Raw genomic sequence first — 24617 nt, 5'->3', positions numbered from 1 at the left:
TCACCTGGGATCTAGCAGCCCGGGTCTGAGTCTTTGCCCTTTCCCAGCCCTCCCAGACATCACCCATGCACCCCCGGTTGTGTTTGGGTCACCGAAGGCTGTTTTTTATCCTGCAAAGCTAAAGTAATACTCGAGAGTTGTGTCAAGACTAGAGTCAGAGTCCGCAGGCAAGAAAGAGCCAAGATCTGATGCCTCATCCTATTCTCTTTCGGCACGCAGAGTCTAGGCCCACACTCGCTTCCACCTGCCGCGCCGTCGGGAGCCGGGAGGAGGCGGAGACCCACCGTCTCAGCCAATAAGCGACGCCGGCGCTGGCAGCTGCCGCTATAAAGGGCTGGGGGCGGCGGCAGTGCGACCCAGAGCGCGGAGCGCGCAGCGCGGGCCGGTGGGAGGGAGGGAGGGCGGGCGAGAGGAGAGGACCCATCACCCGGCACGGGACAGGCCGGACAGAGGGCCCGCCGCAGAAGGCAGAGCTGCCGAGATCTCAGTCACAGAAAGAGCGACTTCTTCAGGCCCGGCGGGGCCGCGCTCCGGGCACCCTCCACTGCGCGCCCGCTCCCTCCATCCACCTGCCGCTGGGGGTCTGGCCGTCGAAGCGCGCCCCAGGCTCGGGTCAGTTCCCGGCCTTCGAGGGCGCCGCCGCCTCCATCTCCTCCTCTGCAGCGGCCGCAGACGCAGACGCCCGGGCGGGACCCCGGCGTGAGCACCAGGCGCCCCCCTAGGAGTGCACGACCCCCGGAGCCGCCCTCGATACGGACCGCGCCCGCCGGGCACACAAGAATGGTCACTGTAGGTACTCCCTTGTCGCCGCGAGACGAACACGGGAGGGAGGGGCGGAGGCTGGCTCCACGGAAACGCGGAGGGTGGGGGGGTAGGACCAGGCCTAGCTAGGCCTGGGGGGGGGGGGGTAGTACCGCGCCTCGGGCCTGAGAGTGGCCAGAGCCGCATCCGGAGTTTTGGGGAGTGGAGCCTGGTTCGAGAGACTTTGGAGAGCCAGGCTGTATACAGGGTGCCCTCGGCCACCCGGTGGTCCTTGTGGCTCTTCACTGGAAGGCTGTGGGGGAGGGGCCGCGGCGGCGGAGGATGCTTCCAGCATCCCAGGCCCAGACCCGCAGGCCGCCCAGGAGGACGAGGGCCACGATCGCCCACTGTTGGTCCGGGTAACGCCACTCGGCCTTCTCTGAGAGCTTTTTTGGGGGGAGGGGAGATGGAGAGGCGGGGTGGCGTCGGATCGCGCTGCTCTAGGCCCGAGCCGCACCCGAGAGGCGGGCATCTTCGTCCTCGAACCCCGTCGACCTTGCGGCAAGCGGGGAGGGGAAGAGGAGGGGGCGCCCTGAGGCCTCGCGGCGGCCGCCGTGATCCCTTTGTTTCTCCGCCCGGCCGTAGCCTCGCGCGGGGCCTTGGGGCTGCGGGGGGGGGGGGGATAGTGCGGGAGGGGGGTCCCCGTTCCCCGGCCGCTGCCTCCGGGTGAGGGCGTCCGGGGCTGCAGCAGTACTCCATAGGGCCTACTGCACGCGCCCTCCCCGGTCAGGGCTCCGGGCCGCAGGGTGACCTTGAACGCGCCCGCAAATCGGGCCGCCCGGCCGGCGCACGGTTGCTTTCAGCAGCCTCGGAGCTGGTCAGCTCCCGAACTCACGGCCCCGCCCGACATGCCACGCCCTGTCGTGCCACGCCCATCTAGGCCCCGCCCCTAGGCCCCCTGGACCTGGCCTCAAGCGAGCCCCAGGACCTCCACCCCGCAGCCCGGGCGTGTCCCGGGGCGGGGCTGGCCAGTGCTCACCGCACCCTGGCTCCACCCCCGCCTCCCTGAGCGACTAGCTCCCCGCGCCGCCGAGCGTCCTTTGTCTGGTCCCCGCGCCCAGCCTACCTTTTCCGTCTTCGGAGATCTCTTCCTGTGTGTCTCTGAACACCAAGTGTTGTTCCCGGCCTCCTTTTCGAGTCGTGGTGTGCACGGTGGGGGGCGGGAAGCTCAGTAGTCCATCTTGAGTCTCCTCTCTCCTGGGCCCTGGCACTAGGCCACCTGGCTTTAAGAAAGGACCACCTCCTCCCCATGCCTTCCCAAGGGCTCAGCTTGCTGTGTGACCTCAGGCTATTTTCTTACCATCTCTGGGCCTCAAGGTGTTCATCCAGGTCTGAGACTAGGAATGTAGCCTCCTGGAGACTCTCAGAAACCCTACAATATACCTCCAAGACTTCCCTCATCTGTTGTTCTGTTTGAAAAGATAAGAGGGTGTGGTCAAAGGTTACAGCAGGGCCTGGAGACCCTTGGAGGCCTGGAATTACCACTGGTGGTGGTGGGGACACTCAAGAAGGGATGCCTTGAGGATAGACCAGGAGGAAGTGAGGGGATGCCGGATTCAGTGGGGCCCCTCGTAGATTAGAAGTAGAAGGAAAAGGGCTCAGAAATACAAGGTTCGGTCTGCACCACGTGGTGGTCCTGATTTGCTGTGCTTAGCCACTCAAAGCCCTATTGTCACCAGTATCCCGGCATCTGTCACTGTGACTGGAGGCCAGAGGCCCAGCTGGAGGCCAAGGGGGTCTGAGGAGCAAGTAGCTTTAGGTGTGTTGCTGACAAATTCCTACTTCAGCTGTGTGTGATTGGGAGTAAGGGCAGTTACAAAGAGGGAGTCTGGGGGTGGGGGAAAAGAGAAAGAGTGAGGGGGACGTTTAAGCTTAGAGTGGGAAACAGGCCCACAGGAGGAGCCGGAGAAGGATGGAGAGAAGGTCCCCATCAGTCAGCCTTGCCTCTCCTGTCCCCCTCCTTTCTGTCCTGGATCAGGGCAGGACGGGTGTGGCTTCTGCCAATCCCATCCCCATTATCGGCTTAGGCGGCTCAGTTGGTTCAGCTGTGAAATGAACACCCGGCCCTGCCCAGCTAAGCTGGCGCACGGCAAGGCGAGAGAAGTGGTGAGAGAAGCGCAGGCTGGGCAGTGAACCCCTCAGAACTAGCACAGCCTGGTATCCCCCAGTGTCCTTAAAGTGGGCAGGATGGCTGCCAGGTAACTCCATAGACGCTGGGGTTGAGTCAGGTGTCATGCTGACTCAAGGCTGGCAATATGGCTCCGCAGGTGCTTGCAACCAACTGGACCAACCTGAGTTGCATCCCTGGAACACACGGATGGAGGGAAAGAACCAACTCCCAAAGTTGTCCTTACATCTCCACACAGGTGCAGGAGCACACACGCGCACACACACACAGGCCTGTGTAGGCGCCAGAGCAAACACTAAACTCCTCACTAAGAAATGGAACAAATGCTCTCCACTTTTCTTTTCTTTTCTTTTCTTTTCTTTTTTTTTTTTTTTTTTTTTTTTGGTTTTTTTGAGACAGGGTTTCTCTGTATAGCCCTGGCTGTCCTGGAACTCACTTTGTAGACCAGGCTGGCCTCGAACTCAGAAATTCACCTGCCTCTGCCTCCCGAGTGCTGGGATTAAAGGCGTGGGCCACCACGCCTGGCTGCTCTCCACTTTTCTATATAGCTCTGAAAGTCTAAAAACATGTAGCTGGGCGTGGTGACACATTGCCTTTGATCTCAGCACTTGGGAGGCAGAGGCCAGTGGATGTCTACCACTTCAAGTCCAGCCTGGTGAGTTCCAGGACAGCCAGGTCTACAAAACGAGACCCTGTCTCGAAATAAAACAAAAATCCAAACTCCATATGCTCAGTGCCTGTCACACAGTAGGGCTTCACTTCTGACAGTGAAGGCACAGAGTGCCTAGCGTGCACAGCGTCTTATGTTCAGTTCCCAGTCTCGTCCCCACACACAGCTAAGCCCAGAGCCCAGTGACCAGCAGGCACACAGCGATGCTTTGCTCTCCTGGGACGTTTGCTTATCTTTTGATTCCATTTTGTTGTTTGGAAGACAGATATTGTTCTGTATCAGGTTCCAAGGTTCCAGGAATTACCGGCATGGGCTACAGTCTTGGCTTGCTAGTTTTGTTTTGTTTTGTTTTGCTTTGTGGTGTTTTTCGTTTTGGTTTGGTTTTGTACTGCTGGGGCTCAAACCCAGGTGTTCTGCTCTGCCAGTTATGCTGTCCTGGCTGCTGTTACTATTATTGGCCTTTCGTCCTTTGATCCTGGGCTTTATTTTTAACTTTTATTACACTTTTAAATTAGTTTATTTCTGTGTGAAGATCAGAGGACAACTTGCAGGATTTGGCTCTCTCCTGTGTGGATTCCAGGTGTCAAACTCAAGTTCTTGGTGGCAAGCTACTTTATCTGATGAACCCTGGGTTTGAGTGTCTGCTCTGCCTTTTCACCCCGTGCAATCCCTGTGTTCAGTGGAGAAAAGACACTCATAATGTTCCGTGTTGGGAGGATTTCTAGAAGTTTCTCATGAAAAAAAACTGTGTAGAGGGCTCGGTGGTAGAGTGCCTGTCTAGTATGAGTGAGGCCCCAAGTTCAATTCCTGGTACTAAAAGACAAAACAATTAATCAGACAAACAAGAGCAGGAGAGCAGTCTCTCAGAACACAGCTATGCTACTGATATAGTAACACTAACAGGGAACCTGACTGCAGACCTTGCAGTGTTCACTGTCTGACAGCTATGCCCATGGCAGACATTGCTAATAAGCCTGGGATTTAATCAATGCAGAACATGTTCCTTTAGAGACTACATGTGGCTTTGTATGACTCTGAGAGGATCACAGTAGGCAGTCACTTTCAGCTGACTTAGAGGTCAGAGTTGACTCTCTCTGATTCCTGTCCCTTCACCCTATTATACCCGGATGCCCAGGGCTTTGCACATGTGAGACAAGAGCTCCCACCACTGAACTACGCCCAGCCTGTGCCAACCTTTCTATTTTTTTTTTTTTTTTTTTTTTTTTTGGTTTTTCGAGACAGGGTTTCTCTGTGTAGCCCTGGCTGTCCTGGAACTCACTTTGTAGACCAGGCTGGCCTCGAACTCAGAAATCCGCCTGCCTCAGCCTCCCGAGTGCTGGGATTAAAGGCGTGCGCCACCACGCCCGGCACAATGTGCCAACCTTTCTAGAAGACAGAAAGGCCGCTATGCTCAATGGCACACAACTGTCTCCACAGCTACACCCAAGGTTGACCCTTTTACAATTTATTCATTTCTTTGTTTACATCCCAAGCGCTGTCCCCACCCCCAGGTCCAGACATTTTAAACCAAGAACTCAGGAGCCACCATAAGGGCAGGATCTGTGATTCGGCTGGGAGACTGCTTCTCAGCATACCAGAAAGTCTGGAATGGACTCCCAGCTCACTCAAACTAGGCATGCCTGGAAATCCCAGCCTGTGCAGGGTGGAGATAGTAGGCTTGGACATTCAAGGTCAGGGACCAGGAGAGAGAAGGCTCAGCAAGTAAAGACACTTGCCACCGAGCCTGACCACCTGAATTCAGGACTGAGGCATAGCAGAGAGAAAGCCCTTGTGAGTTGTACTGGGATCTGTGCTCACCGAGGTAGAGCGTTCTAAATAACACTGTGCTGAGCAAGGCAGAGGCTAAGAACCTTAGAAATCTACGGAGCCCATAGCAGACACTGCTGACTGGACTCAGTGCTTCCCCAGGCTGCTGCACGCTGTCATCTGAGCTTCAGCAGTGTGGACAAGAGGGTCTCAGAAGCTTTAGGCAGCATATCTGAGGATGCACATCTGGATAGTGCGAGCTAGTGCCAGTCGTACGTGGTTGGCAAGGATGCTCAGCTCCCTCACCCACCACAATCAAGAAAATTATTTTATTAGTGTGCATGTGAATGTGTGTGTGTCTCTCTGTGTGTGTGTCTGTGTGTGTGTTGTGTGTGTATGTGTGACTGTATGTGTGTATAGTGTGTGTGTGTGTGTGTGTGTGTGAGTGTGAAGGTCAGAGGATGATGGTCTGTTCTTTCCGTCCACCTTTACACAATGCCAAGGTGAAACTCTGGTCCTAAGACTACATGAATGCCTTTACCCACTCAGCCACCTTACTGCCCCATCAAGCATTTGTTTTTAAAGATTTATCTATCGTGTGTGTGTGTGTGTGTGTGTGTGTGTGTTGACTGTATGCATGTTTTTTTTTTTTTTTTTTTTGGTTTTTCGAGACAGGGTTTCTCTTTATAGCTCTGGCTGTCCTGGAGCTCACTTTGTAGACCAGGCTGGCCTCGAACTCAGAAATCCGCCTGCCTCTGCCTCCCGAGTGCTGGGATTAAAGGCGTGCGCCACCACGCCCGGCTGTATGCATGTTTATGTACATGTATGTGCCTGGTGGTAGTACAGAGACCAGAAAAAGGCAATGAAAACACTGACCTGGAGGTCAGTTATAGGCTGTCTGGTGGAAGTGACTGCCCTCCAGCCCTTCAGCTACCACTTTCCTGCTGCATGATATGGGCTTTGCTTTTTGAAACATGGTTTCATTTTGTAGTTTTATCTGGAATGTGACATGTGGACTAGGCTGGCCTCAAGCTCTCCGAGATTCACCTGCTTCTGCCTGCCTAGGTCTGGAGTTAAAGGTGTGTGCTACCACCATGCCCAGCATTTTTTTTTTTTTTTTTTTTTTGGAGTGGTAGGGCCTTGATGTGTCTACCATGCTGGCTTTGAGGCAAATTTCCCATACTCCTGCCTCAGCTTCTCAAGTGCTAGGATTGTGCGTGAGCCACTATGCATAGATAGCTTGGGCAAACATCTCATTTCTATTTTTATTTGTTGACTGTGAGGGGAGTTGGGGAGTGTTTGTGTGCACACCTTGGTACCTGCCACAGTATGTATGCAGGATTCAGAGAACTTGAAGCACCGGGTCTCCCTCTATGTGGGCCCCAGGAAGAGAACTCAGGTCTTCAGGCTCCATGTAGATGCCCTGACCTCAAATAAAAAAGGAATTCCCAAGTTTCCTCTATAACCTGACCACACTGAGTTGGGCCTCTGGGTTGCAAGTATAGATGCCACCAAGGGACTGGATCACTGCAGATTTGCACGCCCATCTGGGAACGGCCTAAGCCCTGATGCCATTTCATGGGACCCATGGGGATCGATGCTCTAAGATATCTTGTTGGTCCCGTTTTTGTTTTTGTTTGCCTAGAACTTTCTGTGTAGACCAGGTTATCCTCTAACTCACAGAGATCTGCCTGCCTCTGCCAACCAGGTACTGGGATTAAAGGTACATGCCAACATACCCAGTTCATTTTATTTTTTTTTGAAACACACTCTTGTAGTCCAGGCTAGCCTTGAACTTGTGATCATCCTGTGTTCAGCTGCCTAGTGTTGTGGTAAGAGGCATAAGCTACCAACCTCCACTGGTTTTTGATGCACAGCTCACTGTAACCCATGCTGGTCTTGAGCTGTAGTAGCGATCTTCCTGAAGATCACCTAAGGCGACAGGAATTAGAGGCATTAACCAACACACCAGGATATTATTACAAAAGTCCCTCTCCTGCTTTTCAGTCCTAGGCCCTAAAACCACTGCCTCACATGCTGGGAAAGCACTGTGCCCTGAACTGTATCTCCACTCAAACTTTGGTGATTTTTAAACCCATACTTTCTCTATTGAGAGCCAGGTTAATTCACGCAGTTGGTATAACAAAAGTTGTATCTCATATGCTGAGGATCATCACATAAGGCTCACACTCTAAATTCCTAACTATAGTCCTAGGCCTGTCTCCCCAAGGCTCCTCGTCTGTCGGCCCTGTCTTAGCTGAAGGTCAGGTCCAGTCTCTAACAGAAATCTCTGATTCAAGGGTCAGGATCCTGGGGAGACTCTCCATCCACAGGGCAGATCAAGGAGGTGTCTCCCCAGATGTGCAGGGCAGAGTATTGACTGCTGTTGGTCTCTGCTGATCCATGTCCAGTAGGCAACATGGGGTTCGAGGACTGTGTCTGGGTTATCCTGAGTGAGGATGTCCCTGGGTTCTGGGTATGACGTGCAGCCTTGGTGTCGCTGGGCTCCTAAAGCTGCTCTTACCTGTCTAAAAGGCATTTTTTACTATGCTCATTAGGCTCTCCTTTCCTTTCTTTTATTTATTTACATGTATCTGACATGGGTGTACATTAGTATAAGCGCGTGGAGGTCAGAGGACAGCTTCCAGGAGTCAGTTCTCCCTTATCTATGGGCCCTGGGGGTCGAACTCAGGTCGTTAAGTTTGGCAACAAGCACCTTTGCCTGCGCCGAACCGGAACCATCTTGCAGCCTCCTCTCTATCCACCATAGCCCAGAAGAGCTGGAGGCAGTACTGGTTACTTTAGGGCATGGCAGACACTACCAATAGAGATTCCAGCACTCTTTCCAGCCACAGTGACACCTAGTTTCCCAAGGCCCATAACACAGCCCACCCTTCAGAGTCACTACCAACCGCTTTGGGTTGTTTTGGTTTGTTTTCCGTTTTTAAGTGTAAGGGTGATTGTATCATCTGAGTGCAGTGCCTTGGGGCCGGAAGGTGTCTGATCCCCAGGACTGGAGCTACAGATGGTCATGAGCCACCATGTGACTGCTGGGAATCAAACCCTGGTCCGTCCTATGGGAGAGCAGCTGAGCCATCTCTCCAGCTGTCTTGATTTTGCTATAAGGTACAACGGAGCCTCAAGAATATAAGGGATGCGTTCAAAGACATCAACTGAGTGTCGAAGCCAAGCCAGCCTTAGTGACTGTCATCTCTCAGAGAGAATACTAACTTATTCTCCAGTGCAGAGAGACCTGCATTTGAGGTCTAGTGCCAGCTGATGCTGTGTGACTCAGCAGGTTCCTTGCCATCTCTGAGCCTGAGTTCTCACCTGTCTTAACAGAATTAGAACCTGTTTCTAGGTGGGGTAGCTATAGGAGCTTCAAAGCTGACCCAGCACAAAACCATTACCCTGCTAAACACAGATTCTGCCTGACATTCAGACACACACAATTAATCCCAGGATTCTGGAGGCCAAGGCAGGTGAATCTCTGTGATCAAGGGCAACTAGGTCTTCACTTTGAGGTCCTGCCTCCAAATAAACATGATATTTTGAGGGGCACATTTTGTAAATGATTGTGTGGTTTTACAGTGTGAACTTTATAGAGAGCAACATCGTGTTCTAGTGTCAAGCCTGGACACACTTGTTAAGTATCAAGCTGAGTTATATAGTGAATATAAGCTTAAGAAGTGCTGAGTCGCTGGGCGGTGGTGGCACACGCCTTTAATCCCAGTACTTGGGAGGTAGAGGCAGGCAGATTTCTGAGTTCGAGGCCAGCCTGGTCTACAGAGTGAGTCCAGGACAGCCAGGGCTATACAGAGAAACCTTGTCTAGAAAAACTAACTAACTAACTAAATAAATAAAAGTGCTGCATGGAGGGGGCGGGGCTGAGTGGAAGGGGCGGGGCTCACACTTGCCTGAGTGTGAGGCTCTGGGTTCAATTCCCAGATCCCAGTAAACAGATAAAAACCACCAAACTACATTAAGCAATGCAAACAAATACAGTTACAATATGCATGACCAGGTCAGAGCAATGGCTCAACAAATGCTTGCTGTCAAGCAAGCTGACCTGAGCTCAATCCTCAGGACCCACATGGTAGAAGGAGAGAGTCAATTCCAAGTTGTCTTCTGACCATCACATAAGTCAGGGTGTGCGTGCACCCACACAAATATTCTTATTACAAGTGAGTAAATAAAATAATACAAATTTAAAAAATCAATAAATAAAATGTGGTTAGAAGAATATTTGAGGTAGGGCATTACTATTGACCCTGGCTGGCCTGGAACTCTGCTTCTGAATGCTGGGATGAAACACGTTTGCCAACATCCTCACTCCAAACTTTAATAAAATAAATGTTTAGAAGCATCCATGACCAGCTTTGTTTTCCTAGGGTACGTGGTTTGATGCTTGAAAATCAATGAACATAATCCATAGCACTACTCTATTAAACATAAATATTTAGTAGACTAGGTGTGGTGGTCCAGGCTTAGAATCACAGCTCTGGGGGACTGAACCAGGAAGATCACAAGTTCAAGGCCAGTGGAGTTGTTATCCCAGCATCAGGAGATGGGGCTGCAGTATTAGGAGTTCAAGGTCATCCTTGGCTGTATACTGAGCTCCAGGTCAGTCTTCTGTACTTGAAATCCTGCCTCAAAACAGGGGTAAAAAAATCTAAGTTTGGCTACCCATACCTTTCATTTGGTTGCTTTTGGTTTTTCAAGACAGAATTTCTCTGTGTAACCCTGGCTGTCCTGGAACTCACTCTGTAGACCAGGCTGCCCTCAAACTCAGGGTTTCTGCTGCCTCTGCCTCATGAGTGCCGGGGTTAAAGACATACCAAGCCTGGCTTGTCACACACCTTCAATCCCACTGCTTGGGAGCAGAGGCAGGTGAATTTCTGTGAGTTAGAGGCCAGTCTGGTCTAGAGAGAGTTACAAACTGATCACAGAGAATCCCTGTCTGGAAAAGAGACAGACCAGCATGGCACAGAGAGAGGGGTGAGGTGCCTGACTCGTGGCTTAGGAGTTAAAAGCACTTACAGCTCTTACAGGGAACCCAAGTTCTAGCACCCATGTCTCACACCTGCCTCTGACTCCAGCTCCAGGAGATCGCTGACCTCTGCTGGCATCTGCACTCACACACCCACACACAAACACATAATTAAAAATAAAAATAAATCTAAACAGAATAAAAATAAATGTGTTAGCTCCATGCCTTCTAGGGCTACATAGCAAAGCCCTGTCTCAAAAAAGCCACCTTTACCCCCAAAAACTTCAATAGCTGCAGAAAATGATTCAATAAAATTCAATATGATTCTTCAAAGCCGTGGCAGGCAGGCATTGGGAAGCATGGTTTTGATCCTAGCTACTTGGGAGTTTGAGAATTTGCAAGATTGAGGACACCAGACAGCTTAACAAGGTCCATATCAGAGCCTAAGTGAAGGCTGGGACACAGCTCTGTTGATAGAGTGCTTGCCTAGTGTGCTGTGGTGGTATCTGCCCAAAATCCCAGCACTCAGGTTCAGGAGTTCAAGGTCACCATGGGCTACTTTGGAGTATAAGAGACATTGGCTCAACAAGAAAACAAAATGGCTAGAGAAATAAGGCAGTGTGATGCACTCACCTGGCATGTATGAGAACTCAGGCTCAAGCCCTGCTGAAAGGGGAAATCTAGGGGGAAAATATCCTTCTTTGTTTTTAACTGGTGGGAGTCAAACAGAGCCTGGCTCACGGTGGGCAGGCACACTATCCCTGAGCTACAGCTACAGCCCCAGCAGAAAATATTACGGGTTTTTCTTTTCTTTCTTTAAAATGTACTATTATTAGTGTGTGTGTGTGTGTGTGTGTTAAAGAGTGGAAGAGGGTCCTAGGATAACTTCAGAACTTGATTCTTGCCTTCCAGTGTGGGACCTGGGCCTGGGGATCAAACTCAGGCTGTCAGGTTTTTGAGGCAAGTGCCAATGAGACATCCTGCTGGCTCATTTCATCCCTACCCCTACCTTTTTAGGTGGGATCTTATGTAGCTCAGGCTGGCCTTGAACTCTCGTTTAGGGGAGGATTATGCTGAATCTCTGGCCTGTGCTCCTCAAGTGATTTGGGGCTGTGTGTGCCGCCACCACACCCACCTCCAACTTCCACACTAAACAACCTTAACTGGGTGAAGCTTGTATAGAAAAAAATTTCTCAACTGCAGTGTAAAATTGTTTAGTATTTATTTATTGTATGTGAGAGTGTGTGTGTGCCATGGTGCATGTGTGGTGGTAAGAAGACGGTTGCAGGACTGGAGAGATGGCTCAGCGGTTAAGAGCACCGACTGCTCTTCTAGAGGTCCTGAGTTCAAATCCCAGCAACCACAACCATCTGTAATGGGATTGATGCCCTATTCTGGTGTGTCTGAAGAGAGCAATGATGTACTCATATACATAAATAAATAAATCTTAAAAAAAAAAAAAAGACGATTGCAAGAATGGGTTCTCTTTCCACCATGTGGGTCCAGGGGTTCGAACTCAAGCTGCCAGGCCTAATGACAAGCACATTTATCTGCTGAGCCATCTTGCCATCCCGAGGGGCAGAATATCTGTAGCTAAGCTGATTATGGGCCTGTGAAATATTTGAAGCATTTGTCTCTTTGTTTGGGGCTTTTAAAAATATTTATGTATTTTGTAGTTATGTGTATGTGTGTGCTTGTGTGAGTTTATGTGCACCCAAATGTGCGGGAGCCCATAAACGCCAAAAGAGGGCATCAGGCTCCTTGGAGCTGCGGTTGCAAATGGCTGGGAGTGGGCGCTGGGAATTAAACCCTGGTCTCTGCAGAGCAACCACTGCTCTCAACCCCTGAGCCATCCATCCCTCCAGCTCCCTGTGCTGGGCTTTCTGATACATGGTCTCACTGTGTAGCTCCAGTTGGCCTTGAATACATGGGTCCTCCTGCCTTGTCCCCTACATGTTGGAATCACACACACCATACGGAAATGCCATTCTGCCCAGTGCTCTCCTCTTTTCCTTTTGGAGCCAGAGTCTCACCATGCACCCCTAGCATCCACAATGGCATTGAACTCACAGAAATCCATCACCTCTGCCTTCCCAGTGCTGGGATTAAAGGTGTACACCACCAAGACAGGTGGTGATCTGAGGCCAGCCTGGTCTACAGAGTGAGTTTCAGGACAGCCAGGGCTACACAGAGAAACCTTGTCTCGAAAAACCAAACCAAACCAAACCAAACCAAACCAAAATTATGCACCACCACACCCCAGATAGCTTTTTAAGTATTTCTTTTCCATTTTTAAAAAAGATTTATTTAAGCCGGGTAGTGGTGGCACATGCCTTTAATCCCAGCACTTGGGAGGCAGAGGCAGGTGGATTTCTGAGTTTAAGGCCAGGCTGGTCTACAAAGTGAGTTCCAGGACAGCCAGGGCTACACAAAGAAACCCTGTCTTGAAAAAACAACAACAACAAAAAGATGTATTTATTATTATAAATAAGTACACTCTAGCTGTCATCAGTCACACGAGAAAAGGGCATTGGATTCCACTACAGATAGTTGTGAGCCACCATGCAGTTGTGGGATTTGAACTCAGGACCTCTTCCAGTCAGTGCCTCTCCAGCCTTGTGCGCTGCTTTCACAGCAGGAGTAAGAACCCTCGCAATGAGCTCCTCATCTCCACAAAAGGTGACAGATACAGCCTAGAAACGAAGGGACAAAGCTGGCATTCTTGGCAGATGTTTTCTGTTTTACAAAAAAAAAAAAAAAAAAAAGAAGAAGAAAAGAAATTCAAATCAAAATCATGGAGAAATTATGGGAGCAAACAGTTAATAGGAAAATTATGCAGTAAGGAAATAATATTGACACACTCAAGATGGGAATTGCTTCTAGTGAGAAAAGAAAAATAAATTACATTAGAGAAGGGCTTGGCTTTGGCTTTAACACTACTGAAATTGTTACATGCCGAGGGTTTTTGTTTTTTTGTTTTTTTTTTTGACAGGGTTTCTCTGTATAGCCCTGGCTGTCCTGGAACTCACTTTATAGACCAGGCTGGCCTCGACCTCAGAAATCCACCTGCCTCTGCCTCCCAAGTGCTGGGATTAAAGGCGTGCGCCACCACGCCCGGCTACATGTTGAGTTTTTTGTCTGATGTTTGTTTCTTTTTTCTTCTCTCACCCTCTTCAAAACAGGGTCTCACTGTGTAGCTCTGGCTAATCTGGAAATTGATATATAGACTAATCTCCCAAGTGCTGGCATTAAAAGTGTGCCCCGCCAGACAGGCTATGACTACTTTATGTGTAGAGAAGTTTTCCTTTATTATTCTAAAAATAATAGGCTGATTTTAGGAACTTGCTTGCTTATATGAACAGCTGTCTACTTTCTTTTGCTATAACACAATACTTGAATCTGAATACTTATTAAGAAAAGAGGGGCCGGGCGTGGTGGCGCACGCCTTTAATCCCAGCACTCGGGAGGCAGAGGCAGGCAGATTTCTGAGTTCAAGGCCAGCCTGGTCTGCAAAGTGAGTTCCAGGACAGCCAGGGCTATACAGAGAAACCCAGCCTTTAAAAAAAAGAAAAAGAGAGAGAGAGAGAGAGAGAGAGAGAGAGAGAGAGAGAGAGAGAGAGAGAGAGAAGAAAACAGGCTAAGGTGCTTGCTGCCAAGCCTGACGACCTGAGTTGATTCCTGGCTCCCACGTGGTGGGAAGAGAGAATAGACTTTCCCAAGCTCTTCTGAGCCCCAGATGTGTGTCATGGCACACACGCAGTGCACACCATATAATAAACAAACAAACAAACAGACAAATTAGATGTGTGTCATGGCACACACGCAGTGCACACCATATAATAAACAAACAAACAAACAAACAAATTAGATGTGTGTCATGGCACATACGCAGTGCATACCATATAATAAATAAACAAACAAACAGACAAATTAGATGTGTGTCATGGCACACACGCAGTGCACACCATATAATAAACAAACAAACAAACAGACAAATTAGATGTGTGTCATGGCACACACGCAGTGCACACCATATAATAAACAAACAAACAAACAGACAAATTAGATGTGTGTCATGGCACATACGCAGTGCATACCATATAATAAATAAACAAACAAACAAATTGAAAGACTTGAAATTTTAAAAGAAAGTGAGAGGTTTGAGGGTTTGCTTTGTTGGGGCTCACTGTGCAGCCTAGGCTGGCCCAGAGCAGCTGCAGTGGTCCTGCCTCGGCTTCCCCAGGGTAGGATTACAGACACGTGCTACTGAGTCAGCAACAAAGCAGACTCTCTTGGCTTTAGAGGTTGAAAATCCAAAAGTAGGTAAGCCTATCTGGCCATCCTCTGGAAGGCCTTCTGACTAGGTCACAGGGTGGCAGAGACGTGGGAAAGGAGAAACTGCAGGGTTTCTTGCTCAATCCAGGAGGCCAACGGGCCATCCCTGGGAGCCTGTGCTAACTCCCTACTCTGAAGGGTAGGAAAGCAAAGAAGGAGAAGAAACTGCTGAGTTCAAAAGAGCCAGGCACATGGGATGCTCTTTCTGCACAAAACCTAAAGGGGCTTGCAGCTTAGACACCCAGTTCCAGCTAGCCTGGGTTCCACCCAGCACTCTCTTCTCTGAAAAAACCTAGTCTCAGTCTCTCCCCCCTCCCTTCTCCCCCCTCTCCATTCTCCCTCTCCCTCTTTCTAAGATTGTTTTTATTTATGTGTATGCACATATGAGTGTAGTACCTCTGGAGGCCAGAAGAAGACATCAGATTGCCCTGAAGGCAGAGTTAGAGACTGAGGTGCCTGACAGAGTCTGGTCCTTCACAGTAACTCAAACTCTCTGAACGGCTGAGCTTTGTTCTTCACCCTCAAACAACCCGCCCTCGCCCTCGCCAGCCCTCGAGAGAACTGGCCAGGGTCCCTGGAGAGCACCAGTCTCTTCCAAGGTAAACACTCCCTGCCAATGACCTAATTACTTCCCACTAGGTCTCATTTCTTAAAGGTTCTACGACTTCCCAACCCAGCCACACTAGGACCAAGACCCAGCACACCCACTCCAGCCAAGGTGGACTAGGGATCAGATTCTGGGGCTCACCCATCTTAGGCAACGGCCCCACCACTGAGTCGTAGCCCCTGACCACACACTGTATGATGGTTAGGTTCTGAGACAGGCTTTGGGGTGTGGTGGCATACTCCTATGTCCCAGCACCTGGATGGTAGAGGTAGGAAAATTGGGAGTTCAAAGTTGACCTTGGCTACATAACAAGTTTTAAGACTAGCCTGGGTTATGTAAAACCATGTTCAAAAAAAAAAAAAAAAAAAAAAAAAGGCCAAATTCTCACTGTTTAGCCCAGGTCTCCTGAGTGCTGGGATTATAAGCATGTAAGACACGTATAAAGCATTTATTTTTTCAATTGATTAAAAATGCATTAGCTTTTCATTTTGTTTTGTGTATATGTGTGGTACACTTGTCACAGTCTTCTAGTGGGGTCACAGGACGCTTTATGTGGCAGTCGGCTGTCTTACTGGGTTATGGAGACAGAACTCAGGTCTTGAGGCTGGCATGAAAACACCTTTACTGCTGAGCTGTCGCTCCAGCTCCATAAATAATTAAAATAAAGAAAGGAGACGAATGCCGGGCAGTGGTGATTCCAGGACAGCCAGGGCTACACAGAGAAACCCTGTCTCAGAAAACCAAAAAAAGAAAGAAAGAAAGATGAATATAGCCAGGCATGGTGGTGAGCCTATACTCCTAGAATTCAGGAGGCAGAGGCAGGAGGATCTCTGTGAGCTCAAGCCAGCCTGGGCTACAGAGCCAGAGGACCTCCAGTCAGAGAGACCAGCAAACAAAACCCAGTGGAAACCGTTACCCTCTCCACCGATGAAGTCCATGTTAGCCATGTCTAATCCATCTCCAAACCCATCTTTCCTGCTCTAGCCCAGTGATGGGGACTGGGCGGTGAGCGGGTACGACCTGTTTTCTCCAGCAGATACTGGGGGCCATGGAGTCTCAGGTTGGGGGGGGGCCGGCCGGCCCGGCCCTGCCCAACGGGCCACTCCTTGGGACAAACGGAGCCACTGACGACAGCAAGACCAACCTCATCGTCAACTACCTACCCCAGAACATGACACAGGACGAGTTCAAGAGTCTCTTCGGCAGCATCGGGGACATTGAATCCTGCAAGTTGGTTCGGGATAAGATCACAGGTGTGGCTCTTTCTGTATGTGGCCCCAGGTGGGAAGCAGGGAGGAAGTGGCCTCAGAAAAACAAGTGTGACCTTGGTGGGATATCTCAAGATGACTGGAGCCAAGTGGCTCTCTGGGGAGCACATCAGCAAGGGGAGGATGACTGAGTGGGAAGCTGTCCAGTGGCAGGGTTTGTTGGGGGATATCGGGCAGCCGAGGGACGTCACTCTCCTGACCCTCCCACAGGGCAGAGCCTGGGCTATGGGTTTGTGAACTACTCTGACCCCAATGATGCAGACAAAGCCATCAACACCCTCAATGGCCTCAAACTGCAGACGAAGACCATCAAGGTGAGTGTCCCCACCCTCTGTGACACCTGCTCCTCACTGCTGTCCCTGTCCCTCCCCATCATCCCCTTCTGCTCCTGAAGCGTCCGGTCCCTTGTCTTCCTGTTGGCTGCCTGGCCTTATCTCTTGGGGCTGTCTCCTCATTCATCAGTGTGAGAGATTCTTATATATTTAACTATTCTGCCTGTGTGTGTGCATGGTCACACATGTGTCAATGTATGAGTGGAGATTAGAGCAAACTTGTTGGAACTGGTTTTCTCCTTTCACCATGTGGGTCCCAGGGATCAAAATCAGATGGCCACCTTGGCACCAGGCCTTTACCTGCTGAACCACTCCCCTGGCTGGAGAATGCACTATCAACAGCATATCACACTTTCTTTGAAAGATAGAGAATCTGCCAGGTCCAGGAGGTAGGACAGAGTGACCAGGACAACATGGAGAGACCCCCGCCCTGTCTTTGTCCTGGAAAAGGGGGTGGGGCCCATCTGCCATCTGGAATCTAATTAGAGACTGGGGAGGGGGCAGGCAAGAATGGCCCCTCCCCCACCTTTATACAATGCCCCACCCCCATGGCCTCCCTTCTCAGCAGCTGCAGCTGGGACCATGTGAGCCAAAGTTCCCTTGGGAGAAATCACCATGGAAACCCCCCTCTCTAACTTGCCTGGGGGTGTTTGGACTCCTCCCTTCAAATCTGCTCCAGGACCCCTGGGGAGGCCAGGCGGAGGGTGCCCATCTGGCCCCCAATTTATCATGGGAACAGAAGCAGAGGAATCTTTTCCTCTCCCCAGTGAGGAGAAGAGGAAGATGGTAACCCTGGATGAGCCTTTCTGTGGGTCAGCTTAATCCAGAAGCCCCAGGGACGTGAGGGTGGACCCTAGTGCCTGCAAGTGAATCTTCTGGTATGCGAAGGAATGGATCATGACTCTGGTTATGGGACACAGCGTGTATGCAAGTGACTATTGTCAGACAGATCTGGATAATTACACTTTGAAGGATAGATCTGGGAGTGTGGCTCAGTGGTAGAGTGCTTCCCCAGCCTGGAGAGGCTCCAAGTTCCATCTACCACACAGAAATAAACAAATGAATGACTGGGGATGGTGCATGGGAGATAGCCCAATTGTTTGGATTGTTTTGAAGACCTGAGTTTGATTCCCAGAACCCTAATCGACAAGCCAAGTGTAGGTAGTGGCACATAACCGTAATCCCAGGACTTAAGACTCAGAGGCAAGCAGATCTCTGTGAGATGGGGCTACCCTGGTCTACATAGCTAGCTCCAGGGCAGCCAGAGCTGTATGAGACCCTATCCAAACAAACAAACTTGGTGTCCTTTGCCTGTAACTTAGTACAGAAGGTGACAAGGCAGACCCCTGGCACTCCACCCTCACAGGTGGGCAGCTCCTAATGACTCTTAAGGTTAAACCCTAGCCAACACAGGCACATGCCCTCATGCACAAGAGTTGAGGACTGGGGTAACAGTCCTGCAAGAAACACCTATCAATCCAGCATGCACAAAGCTCTCCAGCACCACAGTGGGCACAGAACCTGGGATCCCAGCATTCTAGAAATGGCAACCAGAGCATCCGAAATTGGAGATCATCTCTGGTCTCATAGCAACTTCAAAGCCAGCCTAGGCTACGTGAGACCCTGTCTCAAAAGACAAACAGGAACAGAAAAAGTGACTATGTGTGTGCAGACCCTGATGTTAATGCGACACTACACTTCCTGTTGTGGCTTCCAGGATACGCTGGGGGATGTGTCTGTTGGAAGAAGCTATTTGGGTGGCTTGGTGTGGTTGCCTGTGTCTCCTGTGCTGGGCATGTGGGCCCTGTGTGCTGTAGGGTTGGTGCAGGGTTAACACTGATTGCTTTCTTCCTGTAGTTCTGGAGGACCAATATTCCAAGCATGGCAGTGACTTTATGACACTCCATAGCTAGTTTTCTCACCAGAACTGTGTAGCAGCTGGGTTTGTGTCCAGTGATCATGTCCATCATGTCTAAATTGTGCCCTGGCAGATTTCTGCCAAAATGTTTCCAGCTACTTGGGCGCCCCAGGTCCCATCCTGGTGTGGAGTTAATGAAGAGCGTAGCCTATACCTCCCCTCAGACACCACACCCCAGAAGAACAAAAACAGGGCAAGTAATGGCTGAGATGTTGTTGTATGGTGAAACTGTCCCTGGGGAGAGGAAGCATGCGCGGCTACTCACCCCCAACAGACATCCCATGACAGACCAAAGTACAGCCCCACCAAAGTCCAACCTGGGGAGCCATGAGTCCTCTTGGGGTTCCTCACAGGGATGTGGGGGAGGGGTACTTACAGGAGCAAAAGTGACTCAAAGATAGCTACATCACCAAGGCACACCCCAGCATGGGTGGCAGCTCACACAAGCTAGGGAACCTGGAGCGCACTGCTTGGCTTACCAGAGAGTGTTCTTTGCAGTCTGTTGTGCTGATCTCACAGGGATTCTCAGCTTTTCCTACTTACTCTGGCAGGAAGAAGCCGGTGAATCTGGTCGGTTTCAGGGACTTCCTGAAACTATGTTGAGTTATTTACCTTCCTGCTCTAGGAGCTTCCCTGCAGGATGGAATGTTTCACTGTTGGGCAGAACCCCACCCCTTCCTCCCTCTCTTCCATTCTTCCTGCCCCTTTTCTGCAATGAACCCTGAGCCTTGGAGCAGGTGACTATAGATGTCTACCTGTGGCTGAAAAGTAGGCCACCGTGCCAGAGCAACAGCCCCGTGTTCTCAGGAGCTTCACCAGGTGTTATGAGTTGGGGCTGATGAAGGTGATCCATGGGTGTAAACACACGCTTAGAAGGCAGTTTGACAAGAACAGAGGTTCTCAGCCTTCCTAGCACTGTGACCTTTTAATAACGTTTCTTCATGTTGTGGTGACCCCAAAATATCATTGTTTTCTTGCTACTTCATAACTGTAATTTTGTCACCGAGTCGTAATGTAAATATCTGATATGCAGAATATCTGATATTCGACCCCCAAAGAGGTCACCACCTACAGGTCGAGAACCACTGAGCTAGAAAAAAACATACAAGTTGCTTCCCCGTTGGGACCTATAACCTCCTCAGGCAAAAGTTTTTGTCCTGGCTTCTAGTATCCGATAGGAACTCTCTTTTGGAACGGCCTTAGGTCCAATTGGAAGGCTATTGGTCTCACCCAGGACCAGAGAGCCACTGTGGCACAAGCGGGCACAAGGAGGTGCTGTCCGCATATGACCGCATGCAGGAATGTTGGTGGCAGTTCTTCACCGACAGCCTGCACATGGCTCCTTCTGGCACTACAAAAGCCAGGAGCAGGTCGGGGTGGGGGTGGGGTTTGTTCCCTTCAGTCCCAGCTTTATTTTCCTGAATCCTACAATCAAAGCACGCACATTCACACTTGCTCTGTCCTCAACAAGAGGGTGTGACCTTCAAGTTCAGACATACAGCCAACTGCAGTAGCAATAGTTTTTATGGTTTGTGGGGCCACAGGGGGCTTCCCTGGCCCCCTAAGCTGTGGCTCTGATTTTTCTTCTTCTTTGTTTTGAGGCAGGGCTTCTCTGTGTAGCCCTGGCTGACTGTCCTGGAACTCACTCTGTAGACCAGGCTGGCCCCGAACTCACAGAGATCCTCCTGCCTCTGCCTCCTGAGCGCTGGGATTAAAAGTGTGCACCAGCACTTGACTATGATGGTTTTCTAAATCTGCAAAACACTCGGAGGGAAGCTTTATGTCATCTGTTTAATAAAACCTTTTTTCAGAGACTGGGCAGGAGGACACGGTGACATCCTGAGCCACCATCCCATAACAAATGGTGGGTTACAGAGATGACGTTGGGGAAGCTCTCTGAAAGTCTGTTGTTACCTGTCCTCAGCAAGTGTCAGGTGATACCAGAGGTTCACAACTAAGAAGATACTAAAGTCAGACATGAGCAAGCTCAGGTGCAGTGTGGACGCTCCATCCATTTGTATCAGGTGCTTGCTCTACAGCTCAAGGTTGGCTGCAAAGCACACATGGGAGGCGCTCACTGAATTAGCTCCTGTAGCTCCCAGTCATCCTCTCTGAGACAGTATGTTTCCGTACCCTGGAGCTCTTCCCTGGAGCCTCCCTACATTTCTCCACCCCCGATAAACTCAGTGAGCCTGATCTGCTCAGACCTACTCAGAGACAAAAGTGGATGTGGCTCTGTTTTCACCCTGGTGTGCCTGGCCCGCTGGCTCCTTGCATCAGACAGGCCCTGGGTTGGCATATGGCTGTAGCCTCTCTACTCATCACACAAGCATCCAGATGCTTGGGGAGTTTGTGGCTGGACAAACCACCTCCACCTCTGTCATAACCCTTAGTGTGGAGAAATGAACCCTCCTTAGTCTGGGGGAGAATTACCAGCCCTGGGACAGGCTTGATCGTCGTCACCTGTATCATGCAAGCACAGGCCTGGGAACTGCTCACCAGGCTCCTCAGCACCCACTCTGGCTTCTATCAGGTCTCCTTAGCTCCAGCTGGACACAAATCCTGGCCCCTTTGTAACTGGAGCTGACCCTCTCTGCTTTTTCCTTTTACTAACTCCTCCTGGCTGGTCTTTTCCTTTGGATGCAGGTCTAAGTTGCTGGGATCTGCCAAAACCTTTCCTCCTTTATAAAGATCTTGCCCACCAAAAGCCTCAGTGAGGCCACTGAAACCCCACACCAGCCTCGGACTGACCACACAGACTTTTCCTTAGCTCCTCCATGAACAGGGGTAGGACTATCCGGCTCAGTGAGCTGGGGTTCAAACACAGCTTTCCTCTCTCCCTTCTATGTCCCTCCGTTCCTGGATATTTATGGGGACCTCAGAAGGAGATAACCGCCTACTCCTAGAGGTGCTGATGAGAGTCCATCTAGGCTGATTGCACTCACATGGTCTCCGGTCATGCTGCCTTTGTCTGAAGGAGGGATGGAAAGTTACACTTCTCACTTTTCTGCCTCCACAGCGGTCATGAGCCTGTCTGCTCCCAAGTCCCACAGCCACACACGCCAGGCTGGCACAGTCTTTTTCACCACGGGTTCAAAAGTTCTCCTCCAACTTCACAGTGTTTCCTGGTCACTCTGTAAAGGCCCCATCTATACGTCAGGTCTCAGATCTCCCTATTTCCCATACTAAAGGTCAGCCTTGAGGGTTATCTTCTATCTCATCCTCTCCTTCATCTGACTTACTTCCTGGATCCAAGGCTAACAGGGAAGCCCCGGCACCTTGCCTTTCTTGTTGCAGTTGTTCCTTTACACACACACATCAGCCAGGCCACCTCTGCTGCACAAATTTTAAAAGACTGCGAAATCTCTAAACTTCCAACTGTTTTCAGGGCATCTCCAGCTTCACGTGGTGCCCCCCACCTCATCAAGCAGGCATGCACCTCATACCACATAGACGAAGACTGCCGTGCTGAGATTCCTCCTCCAGACATCCCTCATTTCGATGTCTCAGCCTTGGTGGCATATCTACCACCCGTGGCAAGAAGCACGCAACTGCTGTCATAGCAGCAGTGGCACACTACCACACACCACGTAGGAAAAGACAGCTCCCAAGGACTTCCCTCCCCAGTTGCCCTTCTTTCTCAGCCTCAGCTGCATGCCACACACTCCCTCCTCCCCATCTCATCTCTAGTTTTGTCACTGATCAGGAGACAAATACATTATGTGGCAAAACTAATCCTGGGGCAACACAACACACACATCTACTAACTCCACATAGGAACCTACAACAGCCCAGAGTGTGGCTACCATGAGAGTACAGCTTGCTGAGCCGATGCCTTTTATTGGGATAGCTTACAGGAATGTGCGTGAGGAGTTACAGGAGCTCACAGCTCACAAAGCTGGGAACGGGGAGCACACTGCACAGCCTTCAGCCAGCTCAACAGGGTAGAGAGTGGCCTTTCTGGGGGCCTCGGTGGTCTAAACCTCTTTCAGGCAGCTCAGCTGGTTTCTTCTTCCAGGCAGTCAGTTTGGCCTCACAGTCTTCTTTACAGCTCTGTTGTGCTAGTCTCAGAGGAACACTCGGCTTTTCCTACTTACTCTGGTAGGAAGAGGCCGGTGAATCTGCTCAGTTTCAGGGACTTCCTGAAACTATGTTGAGTTATTTATCTTCCTGCTCTAGGGGCTTCCCTGCAGGATGGAATGTTTCCATTTCGGAAGAACTGTGTAAGGTTCTTGCTGCAAAAGCCTTAAGACCTAAGTTCAAAACCCCAGAACGCAGGAAAAGACTGGGAGTTGTGGGTATCTGTAGTCTCCTGCAGGGAGACAGGAAGTGGCAACAGGAGCCTCTCTGGAAGTCTTCAGGCCAGGTGTGCTGCTGTGTCCACAGCAGCAAACAAGACCAAGATGGGGAAGTAAGGGGGCCGAGACCTGTGGCTGTCCTCTCTCACACACGTGCTGTGGGATTGTGTACCTATCTCTATACAGACATGAGGTGATAGATCCACCCTGTGCCTTATAGGACCTGAGACCTAAGATGCCACCCCTAGCTGGGGATGGTGGCACATGCCCACAATTTCATCATTCACGGCTGCAGTGCCTTCCAGGCTGACCAGGACTACAAAGTGAGACCAAAAGTCACCATTCCAATCCAGGTGTGATGCACACACTTCTAATCCCAGCACTCTGGAGATGGAGCAGGTGGATCTCTGAGTTGGATGTTGGTCTGGTCTGCACGGTGTGCTCCAGACCCCTGGAGGTTATATAGGGAGACCCTGTCTTAACAACAACATACACAGTGTGCGCCAGACCCCTGGAGGTTATATAGGGAGACCCTGTCTTAACAACAACATACACAGTGTGCGCCAGACCCCTGGAGGTTATATAGGGAGACCCTGTCTTAACAACGACAATCAATCAAAACCCACACACTCCCATGGTGGAGTTAGAAACCTCAAATACTGAGCTATAATTTTTGTTTATTTTTTTGTGTGTGTGAAAAGAAATTTTTTTCTTGAGATGGGCTCTTCCCTGGCAGCCTGGAGCATGCTGTGTAGACCAGACAGGTCTGAAAGTCACATGGAGATGTGCCTGCCTCCACCTCCAGAGCCACCACCACACTCGCTCACCTGGGGAGGATGGCTTCTCTCACCAGCTGAGTGACAGCACCAGTCCTAACTAAGTTTCTGGTTTAATTTCATAACATTTACGCATGTTTGTGTGTGGGGAAGCCAGAGTCATTTCTTTTGGAGTCATTTCTCTCTTTCCACCCCATGAGTCTGAAAGATCAAACTCAGGTCACCAGGCTTGGTGGCAAGCTCTTTACCGGCTGCTGAGCCATCTCAGCAGCCCCTAATTAGTTACTTGTAACGAAGCAATGCAGTCCCATAATGCCCCTCCCCAAACAGCCAACCCATAACAATTGTCCCTATCTACCCCAGGTTCAGGGGTTTGAATAGAAGCAGCAGAAAGCAGACTTCAGCAGGAAGGGGGGGGGAGGGGCGCTCAGGACCCTCCCACCCCACAGACTGGTCACCCCATTGACACTTGTGGGTGGGGCCCCTGCACCGAGTCTCCAGGACATTGATAAAGACACAATGAGCTGGGGTTCCACAATACTCTGTAAACAGACTTTTCTTTTCCCCACTTCACAATACTCCCAGTGTCTCTCTCGTGCTGTGAATGTCTGAGCTGGTCAACTTGTGAGCAGCTGCAGGATTGCTGAGATGTGGCCTCAGTGAGGGCACAAATGGAATGGCCATATCGAATGTACAGAGCTCATAAGCCAGAGAAGTCACCTGGAGA

The 24617-nt window shown here is 50.5% G+C and overlaps 1 protein-coding gene across 3 annotated transcripts in view; it reads left to right on the top strand.

Annotated features, from left to right (window-relative positions):
- The first annotated feature begins 377 nt into the window (after positions 1–377).
- Elavl3 (ELAV like RNA binding protein 3) overlaps positions 378–24617 on the top strand; it is a 36212-nt gene continuing 11972 nt past the window's right edge. For 2 of the 3 annotated variants that reach the window (XM_029482044.2, XM_021172240.2), the window contains exons 1-3: positions 378–789; positions 16332–16551; positions 16777–16880. In XM_029482044.2, coding sequence (XP_029337904.1) covers positions 781–789; positions 16332–16551; positions 16777–16880 — 333 coding nt within the window. In that variant the 5' untranslated portion in view covers positions 378–780. The remainder of the gene's footprint in view (positions 790–16331; positions 16552–16776; positions 16881–24617) is intronic. The other variant, XM_029482043.2, reaches the window with a different exon arrangement.

Source organism: Mus caroli, unplaced genomic scaffold (assembly GCF_978045245.1).
Source record: "Mus caroli unplaced genomic scaffold, Mus_caroli_1 scaffold_11, whole genome shotgun sequence".
NCBI lineage: Eukaryota > Metazoa > Chordata > Mammalia > Rodentia > Muridae > Mus > Mus caroli.
Note: the sequence above shows the minus strand (reverse complement) of the source record. Positions and strands in the feature narration are given on the sequence as shown.